The sequence below is a fragment of the Cryptotermes secundus genome, unplaced genomic scaffold (genome assembly GCF_002891405.2).
Source record: "Cryptotermes secundus unplaced genomic scaffold, Csec_1.0 scaffold104, whole genome shotgun sequence".
Lineage (NCBI taxonomy): Eukaryota > Metazoa > Arthropoda > Insecta > Blattodea > Kalotermitidae > Cryptotermes > Cryptotermes secundus.
The window spans coordinates 258521-276517 of record NW_019722423.1 but is presented as its reverse complement, the minus strand read 5'-3'; the positions used below and the strand labels follow the sequence as shown (position 1 = coordinate 276517).

The window sequence follows — 17997 nt, the reverse complement described above, 5'->3', positions numbered from 1 at the left end:
GACACGCACACCGCTGTCTGTTGTCCGTCACTACAGCTGCTGCTCTCCTGGCCTGTGGCTTTAGAAAGGCAGTCGCTCTGTGACGTCACTGACCCACATCCCCGTGTGCAGCTGTTTTATTAATCAAAGCCGACAGGTAGTGGAAGCTCGGACTACAGCGCCGTCAGTCAGGCGCTAGGCCTCTCACCTCAGAGCCGCGGGTTCAATCCCGGGTGACTCTATGTGGGATCAAGGCGGTGCAAGAGCCAAGAAGGCCCACCCCTGATACATTCATTATGTGGGATTCGTGACGCTACAGCCGGATTTTCTGCAAGTTTCTTCGGTGTTACCCTAGTAACCTTGCCAGGCAGCACATTATCATATCCTCAGTTTATAACTTGAAGGTTTCGTCCCTGACTGGCTACGTTCAGAGTGAAGCAAGTTTATTCTAGCCAGGTAGTGTTCCTAACAGCCCGGGTTCGCTGTTCCTCTTGCAGTTTTTTTTATTCCTAGTGGGGTGGGACTAAGTCCCTTGTACTGCGGCCACTTCTGGCCTATTGTACCAGCCCCAGATGATAGGTGAGGGTGATTGTGGAGCAATTGTTGGAACGAAGATTAGCAGGGAAAACCGAAGTACTCGGAGAAAACCTGCCTGAGCGCCACTTTGTCCACCACAAATCCCACTTGACCAGACCCCGGGATCGAACTCGGGACGCCGCGGTGGGAAACCAGCGACTAACCGCTTGAGCTATGGCGCGGCCCTTCTCTTGCAGTTTATAAATTCGTTGAATAACATAATTACTACCTCTGTCGTACTGTCATCTGTATTCTGTTAGGGCTACGACGGAACTGTTGTGCTCTGCAAGAGAAACTTATATTCAATCAAATCGTCAAGAAGTTCGTCATCTTCTATGGAATACTAAGTTTCATTGCTATGTTCATTAGAGTAAGCCACCGGACTCTATTCTGAGCCATGTGAATCCAATTCACAGCCTCACACTCTATTTCCTAAGATCAATTTTAATATTATAATCCTATCTACGCGAATTGGTCCCGTTTGCCTAGATTTTCTGGCTAAAATGTTGCCTTCTTTTTTAATATTTCCTGTACTTGCTGCATGTTATGCCCACCTTAACCTCCTTGGCTGTATTGCCTCTATAAAGTCCAGTGAATACTATCTATCTGTTGCTCCCACTTGGAGCAGAGGGCATCCGTCAAACGCTTCGTTTCACTTCAGTTTCTTAATCTTATACTCCTTGGATGGGGGGTTTGGCTGACACAAGGTCGCAACCTACACAGGACAGCACAAACACAGAATAAACGCAAACATCCATGCCTTGGGTGGGATTCGAACCCTCAATCCCAGTATTCGAGCAAGTGAAAACAGTTCATGTCTTACACCGCACGTCCACCGTGATGGGAGTTAGTGAATACTAGAAGTAAATAAATTATAGAGATCCTAATTATGTATGCAATTATTCCCGTTGTCCTGTTAACTTCCTCTTTCTGAGATCAGATTCTCCTCGAGCCCTACCCTGAAGCTGTCCCCGTTCGCTTGCTCTGTCGGAGCGAGATATCAAATTCCACACCCACGCAAACAACAGCTAGTCATTTTGTGCGTGAAACCCGACGAGGCTTGTTTATCGGAGTGAAAGTGAAATCCGTGCCTGACAGTAAACATAATCGTCGGGGCGGAAAGTTCATCAGAGTAAAATGGTTAAGCTATCCCTGTAACAGGCCGTGAAGGTCCATAGGGTTGTGACATGTCCAACATTTTATAGACAGTCGGCTCACAGATGGCGGTGAGGTTGTCAGCCTTATGCGCCGGCCGCCCTTTAGTCCCAGGAAGTTTTCTGGTACTCATTTCTGTTGGTGGGGCTGAGTCGACCCCAGGGCCATAGTGCGTCTGGGAGGAGTAGGTCAATTGAAAAATTCAGTGATCTCGTCGGGAAGTGAACCCGCTACCTTCCGGCTTGTAGCATAGTGCCTCAACCAATAAGGAAAACACAGACACAGCCTACGCTGCTATGGAGACTGACGTAGAAGTAAACGCAGAGACCACTGGGTATATGTAAATGTCTCTTCACAAGAATACAGGACAAAATCATGACATGAATACAGGTAACATAAGTTTTGAAAATGTGGTAAGTGCAGATATTTGAGAACGACTGTAACAAATGAAAACCTGGTCAAGGAGGAAATTAAGAGGAGACTGAACGCAGGTAATGCTTGCTACCATTCAGTCCAGAACCTTTTGTCTTCTCGTCTGCTGTTTAAAAACATAAAAATTGAAATATAAAAAAAAAAAACCTATAATTTTGCCTCTGGTTCTGTAGGGGTGTGAAACTTGTTCTCTGATATTAAGAGAGGAACATAGACTGAGGGTGTTTGAGAACAGGGTGTTGAGGAGAATATTTGGACCGAAGAGAGATAAAGTGAGAGGAGGTTAGAGAAAACTACATAATGGGGAGCTTCGGAATTTAGTGCCCCTCTCCAAACATTATTAGGATGACGGTATGAAGTAGGATGAGGTTGGCGGGGCATGTGGAACGCAAGGGTTGGAAAAGAGTGTAGACATTGTTTTGATAAGCATAATCGAAGGAAAGGAATAGCTTGGAATATCTAGGAGTACATATCAGGATAAGTTTTAATGCTTTCAAAATGTATTTCCACTCCGCAATCCATGTTATTGTATGGTGCTTAAATAAGTGCAAGGGCTACATCACCTTCTTACGTGTGCTGTGTCAGCAACACAGTGAAAACACGGAGATACTAACCGCCGCGAGAGAGCGGCAACTTGTCAAACTGCGTAGTCACACGTGTAGTCTATGCAGCATGATACAGGAGGGCGGTTTGATAACGCATTTGACCGACACGCACAAAGACACAAATGCTGTGGCGTATAGACCCATTGCTGAGCGGTGAATCTGTGAACTGCTCGGTACACGGGCTCCCGCGGCAACAGACACGCCTCCAGGTGTTGTTGGACTATAACTACACGTATGATAACAGTGTGTTCTATGTGGTTGGAGCCGAAACGTTAAAAGCAGGGTCAGTCGAGTTCCGGAGTTGACAGTTGGCGGTCAGTTCTATATGGGAAGCTGTGAAGAGAAGATACTATGTGTGCTGCAATACAGTGATATTTGGAGTGTGTACTTCAGTGAGAGTGTTACAGTTCCTATGTTATAATCCGTTACCAGGAAACGGTTAGTGGGTAGTGTAAAATCTGAGGACCCTAGTGTGTGTAACAGTAAACTGTAAAGTGTGGAAATAGCGATAGTATCATAGGCATTTGTAGTTCCGAATGGTGTGCATAAATTGGTCAACAAGAGCCGGTATGGCGACTGGCTGGACGACTGAGGGATCGAAGTTCGAGTCCCGGTAGGGCCAAGAATTTTCTCTTCTCAACGTCGTGCGGACCGGCTCTGGGGTTGACCCAACCTCCTATTCAATGGGTACCGGAGGCTGTTTCTTTGGGGGTAAAGCGGCCGGGGCGTGAAGCTGACCACTCACTCCCAGCTAGTGCCGGGGTCAATAAAATATGGATCTACACACCCACTCATTGGCCTCCGTAGTCTAGAGGTAACGTTCCCACCTCATGACTCGTGGTACGCGGGTTCAAACCCGGCGGAGGTCGTGGAATTTTTAAGGGCGGAAAAATTCGGGGAACAAGTCCTCCGGGAGGGACTTTAAGCCGTGGGTCCCGTGTCGTAGCTTTACGGCACGTAAAAGAACTTCAACTGAGCCAAATTCAAGGACGTTTCCCGTCCAACAGTAGTCTCTAACGCCTCTGATAGATGGGGGAAGCATTATAGATACCGCCAAGCCAGTAGAGGCCAAACTCGCTGGCTCAGTCGGGACTGTTGGTACGCACCAATATCGGTAGGGTATAGAGACTGGTAGAATATCATAGAGGGAAGCACAATGGACCAATACTGGTCTAAGTGCATGCGGAAACCGACCCTCTCCAATAACTTACTAACTACACACCCACTCCCCTCTACACCTTCATGGCATATTGCTTAATAAGTTAAGCACAGCAACAACTTTAGAAATTCAATATCCAATCCATACCCCTTCTATAGTGGTACTCCTACCTGTGACGATATTTTTCATGAGAATTCCCGTTACTTAGCGAATATATTGAGAATGTTATATTTTAGCGTCCCGCTGCACTGACTCATGTCCATGATCTATGCTAACCGTCTTACAGTGCATACACTTTTCTCACCTTACTCTTCTCTTTTGCACCACATGTTTCAGCACCAATGTGCCATCCTCAGGTGCGCCCTCTCTATGCACGTCCAACTACTGCATTGCATGCCTTGATGTCCCCACACTAAAATGACCAAGGATCTGTTGTTGTATGTGACGAGTGTGTGTTTTGGTCATTTTATTGTGCGGACATCGGGGTATGCAATGCAGTAGTTGGACATGCATAGAGAGGGCGCACCTGAGGATGGCACATTGGCGCTGAAACATGTGGTGCAAAAAGGGAAGAGTAAGGTGAGAAAAGTGTATGCACTGTAAGACGGTTAGCATAGATCATGAATATATTGAGGCCTGCTGGGTTATTTTCGCTGGAAGATGGGCGCCTTCGTTTAGGAGGGACATGACGTTTCCATCTTCACGTCAGAAGTGATTATCCTGAATTGTATTCATTGCGTTATTTGTACTTTATTCAGTGATGCCGCCGGTAGCTCAGGCTATATAGTGTTGAATAATTCGACGATAGTAATGCATAGGAAAGGGCGTGGAAGAAAGTGGTCGTGGACCTGCTTTAAGAAAACTATCCGCAATTTACCTGTAAGGAGTGAGGAAGACCACGAAATGTACACGAAGGGACAGGGCACTATTAGCGCCAGTCGGTGAAAATGACTCGCTGTGAACTAAACAGCACATTTGAATTCCGAGGGATCTCGACTCCCTCGCTTCGTTTCTCCGAGAGTCTTGGCCGTCTTCCCGGTACAGTTGCACCTGGACTCATGACGTCATTGATCCTGTCTTAACATTCCGACATACACACGCGCCGTTGTGCCCAGTGTAAAAGTTTATTCACAGAAGCTGAGAGTATGAACAGCCTAAAGCCAGCAGCAGGGCTACGGGTAACAAGAATGAAAATACTTGGTACTCCAGTCAGCTTCTCACCGCAGGGCCTTGGGTTCCATCCTGGGTGACTTCAAGTGACATTCGAGGTGGACCAAATGCCGTTGGAGCAAAGTTTTCTCCGAGCATCTTCGGTTTTACCCTGCTAAGAATCATTCCACAATTGTTTTATATTGTAGCGCACAGCCGTTGCTATGCAACGTTCGTGAGACGGGCGTTTATATCAAGACCCATTTCTGGGCAACGGCTGGGCAAACACGTTCCCGCGGCAACGGTTACGCATGCAACAGAGGAAATGGTTTGTTGTCTATACGATCCGCACCAAGGACTTATAAGGAAAAGAAATGGAGCAGTTGGAAGCTGGCATTCAGTTCTGTAAGGGACTTGAGCATGGAAGTAGAGAAATAGCCATTGTTAATATCCGTTACCATGGTACATCTAGTGAAAACACTGTAGAGGAATAGTCATTTTAGAAACCATTGCCAGGAGACGTCTAGTAGCAGGCTGGAGATGACTTAGCGTGTAGTGATTTGTAGAGTGTGGAAATCAGCGATAGTGTTATAATTTCTTGTAGTTACGAGTGGAGTGTCAATCGAGCCACACCCCTTCTATAGTCACATACTACATGTGACAATATTCATCTCTCAATGCCCCCACTCCCCGACGTATGACGTAGCCCTTGACAGGTAGAACGTTATCACATTCTGAGTCTTTAATTTTGGGGCTCCGCCCCTGGTCCGGAACTTGTCTGGCTACAGGCTGAGGAAGTCATGTTCCTTACCATTCTGTATGTCACACTAACTTCGTGGTAATTCATTGCAGATACAAATACTCTGTTGAAGCCGGGATAGCTCTGGATGTATAATGACCAGTCTACGGGCTGAATGACCGAGGGGCTGGGGTTAGAGTCCAGGTAGAGCTATGAGACTACTCTGTCTACTGCTGTGTCCAGACCGGATGAGGTGCCCAGTCAGTCTTCGGTCCAAGCTTACCAAGAGCTCTTTCCCCGTCGATCAAGTCAAGGAGAATGAGGTGGGCATGGCATGTAGCACGAATGGGGGAGAAGAAGAATGCAGATAGGATATTGGTGGGAAAGCCAGAAGGAAACAGATCACTGGGAAGACCAAGGCGTAGGTGGGTGAACAATATTAAAGTGGATCTTAGAGAGACAGGCTGGGATGACATGGATTGGATTGATCTGACTCAGGATAGGGACCAGTGGAGGGATCTTGTGAACACGGTAATGAACATTCGGATTCCATAAATCACTGGGAAATTCTTGAGTAGCTGTAGAATTGGCGGCTCCTCAAGAAGGACTCAGCTCCATGTGTGTGTGTGTGTGTGTGTGTGTAGTTTAAATACAATATTTTCTAATAAGTATGAGCTTCCAAGTATATGAGCGGTTACAAGCTATCCTCCAGTAAAAGTAGCAGCGTTTCTTCACGTAAATCGTCTCAGTGCCCTCCACCGAGGCGATCCTGTATTAAAATGCAAAACTATTCCTGTAAGAGGCCATGGAGGCCCATAGGGTTGTGAGACGTCGAGGCACCCACATTTTCCAGACAGTCAGCTCACAGATGGCGGTGAGTTTGTCAGCCTTACCCGCCGACGGCGGAAGATGCCTGGTACTCATTTCTGTCAGAGGCTGAGTCAACCCCAGGGCCATAGTGCGGCTGGAAGGATTAGGTCAATTGAAAAATTCAATGACCTCATGAGGAATCGAACCTGCGACCTCAAACTCCACATTATTAAATCTATTTTTTGGGGGCGCCTTTTACCAGTCCTGCTGGTCGAGTCCGGTAACGGCTCTTCTCGTTCTGCTTCTTCGATATATGCGCCCGGATTTCCCGCCTAGCGATCAGAGTAATAGAAAGCGGCATCATCATGAACACGTGACTCTGAAACGGAAGCGAACCTGAAGAAAACTTTATTTGCAGTTTCAGCTACAACTGATCTCCCCAACAACCTCCTTAAGTAATGTACTAAAGTTCTGAGTCACTGCAAATGGAAACGAGGAACACACCTCAGTACGCAAGGAAAGATTCGTGATATGCACATCAAATTAAACCCGCTTTTACAGTCCAAGTATGCCCTCAGTAAATGCGCCCACCCTGCTTAGGCATTTCGTGCACTACGAACACAGAAATATGCCTACCGAGTCTGCAAACTCAGATGTTTTCCAGTGATAAAGAAAAGGTTTCAGCAGCTCAATATGTTATTTCTATCACAACAACAACAAGAGAACATTGCTGTTTCTTTTGTTGTTGTTGTTGTTGCCGTCGTCAGTAATAACATATTCCTGATAATTTTGCTGTGAAGACATTGACAATATAAGAATTAAATTTACATTCAAATATTGAAATATGGAGGAAGGTAATTTTACTTTTCAGTTTTGCTTTCCTATAGCGTATTTATGATTAAATGAAGAAAAAAGAAAATCAAAATATTTATGTTTGTAAATGAGAGGTATTAATTTATCAAATTTGAATATTAAATACTACAGCACAGTATTTTAGATTCATGTATATTTACACTATAAGTGTCATATAGTGTTATACTGATTTGTGGATTTCTGACCTAGCACGCTTTCCCTGCACTACATTTCACCAACGCTTATAAACTTCGTAACACAGAATGTGCGTTACAAAATTCTGTTTATAAATAAAATAAACGTATAATGTAACACTGCCATGAAATGCAACGAAAATAAACTTAATTATTAAAATAATAATAAACATGAGTTTAAAATTATTAGCAGAGCGTGGTTTCGATCCACGGACCTCTGGGTTATGGGCCCAGCACGCTTCCACTGCGCCACTCTGCTACACGCTCTAAGTTGCTGATAATGTATATACATCAAGGACTTCTAGTTTTTCACTGCGATGACTCTAGAGATAGCCGTCTTCTGGAATGTGGCGTCGTGTAGTTTTAGTGTTAACCGACGTTTCGGAGGAACGTATCACCTCCATCTTCAGGCTAGTATAAAAAAAGAAGATAATCAGCTAGCGAGGAAGCAACGCGTTTAACACAATATCTACACGGCGCCACATCCCAGAAGACTGCTTTTTTCACACAGCCCCTCTTCAGAAGCCGCCAATTGTGTAGGTACTCAAGAACTAGCATTTTATGGAACCTGAGGATTCAAAACTGTATTCATAAAAATCCTCTATTGGTCCCTATCCTGCAAGGGGATCAAACTGGGATAGGAGTAAGGGAAACATGGTGACTACGGTAACTACTGCCTCTATATTTGGATGTAGAATCTACACACACTGATGCAGAGTCTTTCATCTTCTTTCAGTTTAGAGGCTACCAGATTTTTGGCAGCAGTGTTCCAGAACGTTAGACAGAAGCCTAAGGGCATGAGGTGGAATTTTGATGAAAAATTGTTGGCCCTGTCTCTCCTTATACGTAGCCCTAAATCCTATATCCTTCTTCGTTCACTGCTCCCCCTCCCATCCAGACAATCTTTGCAGTCTGTCCTGAATACTGTTCCATTTAGAACAGGCATCAATGCTCATGTATTTCATGCACTCCAACAGTCTCTGCAGAAAATTTCTGGTAGAAATCGCTACTGTTCTCTTATGTTTGACAAAATGTCAATCAGGGAGAACTTGCATTTCAACCATAAATTTGACTGCATTGAGGGTTTTGAGGAATGTGGAAGACAGGGCAGGACATGCAATATTGCAAATCATGCTCTAGTTTTCATGATCCATGGCCCATGTGGAAAGTGGAAGCAACCAGTAGCTTACTACTTTACTCATGAAGCACTAAGGCAGATATGACTGTGCAGTACTTGAAGAAGGTTCTTGATGCCTGTCAGAATGCTGGACTGAAGGTTGTTGCCACTGTGTGTGACATGGGGGCCAACAATGTCAAGGCCTTGAAACTGTTGGGCTTCCAAAAGGAAACCACTCTTCAGATTTCATAATCAAGAAATTGCAACAGTATATGATCCTCCCCACCTCCTGAAGTGCACCCAAAACCTATTCCGGAAGTATTCCGGAAGGGTGGAAATGATCGCTCACCTGAATTTGGTGCCAAGGTCGAGAATAATACAGCCATATGTCCACTCCCTAGTATGTCATGCCATAATGATTTATTAATTAGTTAATCGCCGGAACAAATTTATCTCAATTCCAAAGACAAAACAACTCCGTCCTGTGTGACTATTGAAGTTTTTACTACTTGAAAACTTAAGCACCCTTACATGTTTCGGTCCCTATAGACCATCAGCAGAGGGACATCGATACTTTTTTGGAAAGTGAAAACAACACAGCATGCCATGAACAAACAAAGGATAATACCAAGAATTTCCTTCTCAAGAGAGACAGGCGGCACAAGTTCAGCCCCCATCAAGAAAGACAATAGGAGAAGGGACATGAACCTATTTAGTTTATAAATTTTAACTTAAATAACAAAGTTTTAAAAACTTTAATATACCAAGAAAGCTGTTGTAGTTGTGAAAAAGTTGGACTTTGTATATATTGTGCATTACAAACATTGTATGTAAATGTATTTTAACACCCAAAACACCCATTGTGATAGTAGTTTCCAAAAAAGCATCGATGTCCCTCTGATGATGGTCTATAGGGACTGAAACATGTAAGGGTGCTAAGTTTTGAAGTAGTAAAAACTTCAATAGTCACACTGGACAGAGTTGTTTTGTCTTTGTAATTGTTAGTGTGACGAAACAGAATGAAATAAATCAAATTTACCTCAATTCGTTGATCTTATAAACATTACATTTTTGTCACGTGTAAAATAAAATTATGTTTCCGCCCGGGATCGAACCGGGGACCTTGCGCGTGTGAGGCGCACGTGATAACCGCTACACTACGGAAACTTCGGATCATGGGTGGTTAAGTTATTTTTATATATAGATCGATGATTCCTTTTAATGTGTGTGAGCAATAAGTTTCTCAAGTGCGCTTAAAAATTGTACATACTCGTATTGCCCACTTTATTAACATTTTATTTTAGTTTTCTGAGTAATGTGCCCATCCACCTGCAAAAGACTGAATGTTCTGGAGTAGTGCTGTATAGATGGCAGTGCATCATAGATCGTTATCGGTCGGTATAGCGATTGGCTACGGGCGGGATCGAATGAATTTTGATTCTGGAGTCAAGAGGACAGGGATCTTAAAAGTTATAACCGAAACAAAAAAAAAGTATACATTGGCCACATCTATTTACAAAGTCTACTGGTGGTGTATGTTCACACAGCCTGCTACGCTATGCCATTCCAAGCGATGCGACAAAAACAGGCATCTTCATCTGTTATCTGAAACATATTTGGCGGGCATCATCATTATGTAGTCATGTAGCTCATTGCGTCATCATCATAAAGTTACTAGATTGTGTTGTCAACATACGATGAGAACCTAACCTGTCACGCAGAAGATATCATTGAACACACAGGCCTTTTCTTCCATAATATTGTCTACCCACTTTTTGATGCACCCTCAGAGATGTTTTGGAGAAACTAATATGTACCCAAGTGTTAAGACTGCATGCTATTGCAAGCACGTATTAGTAAGTGCAATGTTAGTAGTAACCACAAGACCACGCCATAGCTCAAGCGGTTAGTCGCTGGCTTTACACCGCGGCGGCCCGGGTTCGATCCCGGGACCGGTCAAGTGGGATTTGTGGTGGACACAGTGGCGCTGGGGCGGGTTTTCTCCGAGGACTTCGGTTTCCCCTGCCAATCTTCATTCCACCAAATTCTCCATCATCATAATCATCAGGGGCCGCTGTGCCGAGTGGACCCAATTGGGCTCCACCCCCCACGAAGCGAATTAAAAAAAAATAGTAGTACCCACAAGTGGCAATGGTGTGAAATTCAAGTATGTTTGATTCATTGGACATTCCTCATTGGAGGAAACGGCTAAAGCAAAGATATGCTCAACTTGTTCAAACAAAACCACAAACTAACAAAAACATACCAGACAGAAGAAGAAAAACAAGCAAAATATAATACAATCAGCATCATTATGGCCTATAGCAAGAAGAGGGCAATAGTCAACTTAATTTTATCTTTAATATCAGACATTTCAACCGTTATATTCCATATTGATAATGAAGTAGTAAAAACCATGAAGTATAATGCGTACTAGTTACAAAATGCACACGTTTGATACGAAGAGACGGAACTCATCTTGCAGATGGACACAGCTAAATGATACCAAGATACATACGGTGGTGTTGCCAGGCAAGAGTTTACATGCATGCGACAGTAGAGCAAGCTGTTTCCATGTGCCCAGTGGCTGGTACAGGAGTGGTGACATCACACATCAGTAGGTGGCTGTCACATGACATATGTTTCCTGTGTGTGTCAGATGCGCATGTGCAATGATGTCACACAGCAGTAGTTGGTAGGGGTTACCTGATATGCGTTTACTGTTGGTCGATGTCCATCCCTCGGTTATATAACTGAGCAGAATTCTTGAGCTGCCAGAGGCGGCGTGGTTGAATACCTCCACCGTGACCATGCGAGTCGTAGGAGTCAACGAAATGGGAAGTCTCAAATTTGAGACAGTAATATATGGTCTCAAGTACCAAGGGACTCAGACCCAAGAAAGACTGCGCTGGCAAAGACCAGCAGCATGTACAAAAGACAGACCCGTCCTCTTGTCAGAGAGGGCGCCCAAAAAAAAACGAGACTGTAACTGTCAAACAGTAATAAATATCTGGCCATGAGCCCCAGGAGGGTGCTCGACACCAAGACTTACTGACTGACTGGTCGTCAGTCACAATGTGACTTCGACTTGAGCTGCCAGAGAGAAATAACAGTGACGGTAGCAGGCGAGTGAGTGAATTTGAACTGGTGAAGGCTAGCGGAAATAGACTGAGAAGATTAATGTGGAGAGCCCAAGAGGGTTCTGCAGTTGAGAGTACAAGGGCGAGAATGGAGCGCAAATTGTGAAGATGGAGTACAGATTAGGACAGAGGAGTACAGAGTGACTGGAGACAAGAAGCCTTCATAGTGATTTGAAGTGATAGTGTCTGTGTTGAGATTCGTTGCTAGGAGATGACTAGTGCATGTGCAACAGAAAATTGTAAATTGTGTGTATCAGCGATAGCGTTATTTTTTGTGATTAAGAGAGATTGTAACCAAAACGCTAATAAATCCAATCATCCAGACTAGAATCTGTCATTCTCGTTACGGGTACCGCCCTATGCATGACAAAATTTAATAAATCTTTCACACAAACACTTCCTGAGAGAAGTAGGTGGAGAACTGGACCAGCACCTAACAGAGATAGGCGTCTAATGCACTGATGAAAATTTGGCAGAGAAGAATTTTTTTCTTTAATGATCTCCATTATTTTTATGACTTATAATCCGATACAATTAGTATACTCCTCCTCATTTACTGTTTATAAGTAGTCCCATTTCTTTATGCTATGTTACAGGATAAAGAGATAAATATTCCACGCATATTTACTTACTTACTTACTCACTTATGGAGCTGAGCCCTTATGGAGGAGCCGCAAATTCTGCAGCTACTAAAGAATTTCCCAGCATTTTATGGAACCTGAAGGTTCATCACCGTGTTCACAAGAGCCCTCCACTGGTCCCTACCCTGAGCCAGATCTATCCAATCCATACCATCCCATCCTATCTCTCTAAGATCCATTCTGATATTGTCCACCCACCTTCCCTGTGGTCTCTTTCCTTCTGGCTTTCCCACCAATATCCTATACGCATTCCTTGTCTCCCCTATTTGTGCTACATGACCTGCCCACCTCATCCTCCTTGACTTGATCATTCTAATTATACTTGGAGAAGAGTACAAGTTATGAAGCTCCTCATTGTGCAGTTTTCTCCAACCTCCTGTGACTTCATCTCCCTTTGGTCCAAATATTCTCGTCAACACCCTGTTCTCAAACACCCTCAGTCTATGTTCCTCCCTTAATGTCAGAGACCAAGTTTCACACCCATACAGCAATCCTTAAGGCAGATTATAAGAAAAGCAAAATAGAATAAACCCTTTCTACAATGGACCCAGATATGATTACATCTGATTACATTCAATTACGAATTTTTAGAGATGAGGAGGTACTAAGAAGATTTTGTAGGTATAATTGAATTGAATTGAATTGAATTTATTTACATTCTGTAAATCCTAAGTAGGTTAGTACCTTTGGATACAGAATAAGTCAAAAGGTTACATAAATAAGTACAGGCAATTTTAGCTTAAAAATTAATATAACTTAATTTTACATCATTCTCTATTTACATTGAAGTATTCATCTAAAGAGTAGAAGGAATGAGCATGTAGATAATTCTTTAACTCTGATTTAAACTTTTTAGTATCATTGCCCAAGTTTTTAATACTTTGTGGCAGATTGTTGAACACTTTTATGCCAGTAAAGTAGACTCCTTTTTGATATACTGATAAAGTTGATGAGGGTAGGTGGAAGTTATATTTTTGTCTAGTATTCATGTTATAGACATCAGAATTTAATTTGAATTTATCTTTGTTGTAAACAACAAATAAGAGAAGCGATAATATGTATTGCGATTGAAGAGGTAGAATTTTTAATTTCTTAAATAATTCTCTACATGAATCTCTACTTCTACATCCTGTAATGATTCTAATTATATTCTTTTGTATTTTAAAAATTATTACACTATGTGAAGAGTTCCCCCAAAATATTAATCCATAGTTCATAATAGAATGAAAGTAGGCATGGTAAACCATCTTCAATGTTTCCTGTGACATAAAAGGCTTAATTGATCTCATCGCATAGCAAGCTGCATTTAATTTAGGTATAATTTGTTCAATATGTATTTTCCAAGACAGTGTACTGTCTACATGTATTCCAAGGAATTTTGTATCAAGTACTTTACAGATTAATTTGTTGGCATAACTGATGTCCAGATCAATTTGGTGGTTGTTTTTAGTTGTGAATGATATGTAATGGGTTTTATCAAAATTTAATGAGAGTAAATTGGCTTCGAACCATCTGTTTAAGGCTTCAAATACAATATTTATGTCATTTTTAAAGTTTTCAAATTTAGAGTTCTTAAATATTATACTAGTGTCATCTGCATATAGAATTGGTTTAGATTTATTGTTGATGGTTTTAGATAGATCATTTATGTAGAGAAGAAAAAGTAAGGGACCTAAAATTGATCCTTGTGGAACACCGTGCTTTATAATTCCCCAGTTTGAAAATGCATTATGACTGGAGTTTTTATTATTTATTTCAACTCTTTGATACCTGTTTTTGAGGTATGATTTGATCCATTCATTAGCTTTGCCAGTTATTCCATAGAAATTTAATTTCGATAGTAAGATATCATGATTAACACAATCGAAAGCTTTTGCTAGATCACAGAAAATCCCTCCCACAATTAATCTGTCATTGAGAGCACTTAAAATATCGTTAGTTAGTTCATAGGTTGCTTTTTCTGTTGTTAGGTCTTTCCTAAATCCAAATTGCTCTTTGACTAGTATGTTGTTAGAATTTAAGTGTTCAAGTAGTCTATTATACATAACTTTTTCAAAGACTTTTGAGAATGAAGTCAATATGGATATTGGTCTGTAATTAGAGATGCATTTTCTCTCTCCTTTTTTAAAAAGTGGTTATTAATCACATTGTGTGTATTGGCTATGTATGTTATAGTGTACTTTTGTGAATATTCCTTCACATGGTTACAGCAGGCATCAGTGATAATGGACACCCTGTTCTCCCTGCAAGTTTGTAATAACTAGGGTTTACTGTGTTTATTTCTAAATTTGGAGTTGGAGAAATTGATACATAGTGTGGCACATAAATAAGATGAAATTGGTCAACACAAGAATGGGTTATGCTAATATTTTTATATGACGAGGTGTGCAGCATTAAGTGCCCTTTCTTCTTCTATCTTGACAAATTGGGCCTAAAGGCCCTCTATTAGTCTAAATTTAGCACACTCCTAATTACAACACAGACTCCAATTTTGGAAGATTAATTTAATTCTTACACATCTGCAGAACAAAATGTAACTAATTCATAAACACAATAATTATCCACATAAATCCGCTTTGGAGACGTTTAATTGAAGTTTTCTGCTGAAACATTAAAGAAAAGAAAATAGTTTCCATAAATAATTACATTTTCAGGCAGCACTTTGTAAAATACCCAGGAATTTAGAATATATCCAAATAAAACACAGTCACTTTTCAAGTTTGTATTTGGAGGAGACAAAGTTCAAGATATATTTAAGAAATTACATCATCTTTGGTTCAACTTCCAGGTGACTCTGGGTGTCAGTACTTCTGAGCACAGCACCTGAACTGTGTGCACAATCACAGCAGCAATATTTTCTGCACTGGCAAATAACTCCCTTCATAATGAGCGTCGCCTTGTCCTTCACTTCTTACCTACACCCTTTGCCCCTTAATGTTATCTATATAGTTCCAGTGAGATATGTGACTCAGGTACATCTTGGATTTTAGTGCAGTAATATTGGTTGGGAGATGCTTAATTTACCCAGTAATGACAGAAGAAGCGTGGTTGAATCAATGCTTTAATCATACACAATGTAAACAGACAAAAATGGCACATTTACAATAAAAAATTAAGCTACAACTTTTTTAAGTATATCACAACTTTGAACTAATATCAGGAGCTTAATATGAAATTTTAAATAAAAAATGTCTTCATATGCATATATAATGGAATGAAGAGTACAGTCTTGTAGTATGTGGTGCCATGTAGTCTGGCAGAGTTACTAATATTTCAGGTAATAAATATGGCAACGTTTCCATTGCAGTCATATGTTCCACAAGGGCCGGAACAATATATCATTTTAAACTTAAAAAACTTGGCTGGATTTATAGGACGAGTATCAGCTATCCAGATTAGATCTTTCATTTCCTTAAAACATACAATACCTTCTCTTTAACTCACTAGCCTTTAAAACAAAAAATTTCAGTATCAGCAAAATTTTCTGCCTTCTGTTTATGATGGAATGCTTTTCCTTGCATTCTAACATCACAGAAAGAAAGAAGGAAATTAATAAAAAAATATAGGAAATCTCAAAAACTTGGGCGTGACATGTATATAAAATAACAAACACAACTCTCAAAATGTAGTCTCTTGAAAATTATCATCAATTAAAAAAAACTTATATGCATCACAAACAAAAAATACCTAGTTACAGTAAAGAGATCAGGATATTAAATACACTGCAATTACGAAATCTGCATCTAGCACTGTGGATAATAACAATGGACTTTATAATTAAAGGTATTTTGTAATTTATCACCAGTGTTGAGTTTCATGTTATTATACAGTAGTATGTCTAACCTCAATCTTTAGGAACTAAAACCTTAAATCTTCCTGCATGAGCCAGACAGCTTTCACAAGATTCAGGGCCCTTAAATTTACTGGCTACATGAACATTTTGTTTGCCTGACTGATGCTTGTTAGTCGAATTTTTAATAGCAGAGTATTTCATGCATAAGAATTTACAATGTTTCACATAACTGCTTTTCAAATCTGTGCTTCCATAAGTACATGCATCTTCCACACAAACTGCCTTTTGAGAACTGCACGGCTCTAAACCTGAGCTCAATTCATTTGCATTTACAGCACTGTCATTAGTATAGATATCAATATCTATGTTATCCAAACTCTGACTTACATCAGACATTCCGACATCCTGGAGCAAACCAACAATTTGTTTTGAATCAGTTTCGTTGTCTATAACCTTATTCAAACTGTTCAATCTGAATTCTCCTCTCTCCTCATCTTCTGAAGAATCAGAAGACGACGGACATATTTCTTTGAACACCGTGTGTTTTGTAATAATGCCAATCTCATTTACACAAGGAATGTCTGAACCAGACCCTTCTGCTTTTCCATTATTAATCTCATCAGAATGTTGTACTGTCTGAGTAAACAATTCACTCTTACAAGACCTCATCTTGTTTTTTTGCTTATGAGTTGGGGAGCTCCTGGAATCTCCGGACTGGGTAACTGGAACTTCACAGGCATCACACATTGAGTTTATGTGTCTGACTGCAATGTCTCCTAGTTTCCTGACATCTGTTTTGAATGAACATATAATAACCTCCTCCTCATTGCCTTCGCAGGAACTGACGCATTTCTTCTTGCTTTCTTGGTCTCGTTTGGTGTGGATATTATTACTTAGAAGTGCTGAAGTTTTTAGCTCTACAAATTCTGTTCCTTCTCTATTTCCTTTCTCTACGGTTTGTTCCTGCTCCATTGCAAACCATGTAGGAAATGCTTCTGTGCATTTGCCTTTCTCCTTGTCTTGATCAATGATTTTTACTTTTCTCTGCTTGTCTGAATCTTCATCCCTTCCTTCCTTACGTTTTTCTCTGTCTCCTGTTTCTGATTTCTTTCCATTTTCTGTTTTTTCCTTTTCCCTCTCTCGTTTTACTTGGATGGCCAACCAGATGTCTTTCAGTTCACCAGTCAAGTCACGGTCTTTTAGGACAGAAAACTCACGTTTAAATTTCACTTCTGGATTCATAGCTTCGACAAAATCTAACATCAGGTCCACAAGAGCATCACGATCCTGAAAGAAATAAGACCACAATTTGTATGTTAATAGGGATTTCTTTCAAGATGCAAATTCACATATCTGAGAACATACTATAAATGGAAACTTGGGTTCCAGAATGGATAAAAGTAAATGATGAGGTTGCTGTATTTTCAGTTGTAGGAACACGTCTACTGTCTTCTGGGATGTGCTGCCATATAGTCTGCTAGATATGTACGAGGGGGTACCCAAAAGAAACCGAACTTATTTTTTTTTAAACTTATTTATTCAAACTTTAAGCACAAACCTTCAATCCCCTTCAAAGTACTCTCCACTTACACTAATACACTTGTCTAGTCTTTTATTCCATTTTTCAAAACATTCATCTAATTCATCTTTTGAGAT

The 17997-nt window shown here is 41.1% G+C and overlaps 1 protein-coding gene and 2 non-coding genes across 6 annotated transcripts in view; all 3 read right to left on the bottom strand.

Annotated features, from left to right (window-relative positions):
- Positions 1-7837: 7837 nt before the first annotated feature.
- Trnam-cau lies at positions 7838-7909 on the bottom strand. Its single transcript has one exon. It is a non-coding gene; the product is annotated as a tRNA-Met (tRNA).
- A 1952-nt stretch (positions 7910-9861) lies between these two features.
- Positions 9862-9934, bottom strand: Trnav-cac. Its single transcript has one exon. It is a non-coding gene; the product is annotated as a tRNA-Val (tRNA).
- A 5657-nt stretch (positions 9935-15591) lies between these two features.
- The window catches only part of LOC111861278, a 15975-nt gene continuing 13569 nt past the window's right edge, over positions 15592-17997 (bottom strand). For all 4 annotated transcript variants that reach the window (XM_023845714.2, XM_023845713.2, XM_023845712.2 and 1 more), the window contains one exon: positions 15592-17628. In XM_023845714.2, coding sequence (XP_023701482.1) covers positions 16393-17628 — 1236 coding nt within the window. In that variant the 3' untranslated portion in view covers positions 15592-16392. The remainder of the gene's footprint in view (positions 17629-17997) is intronic.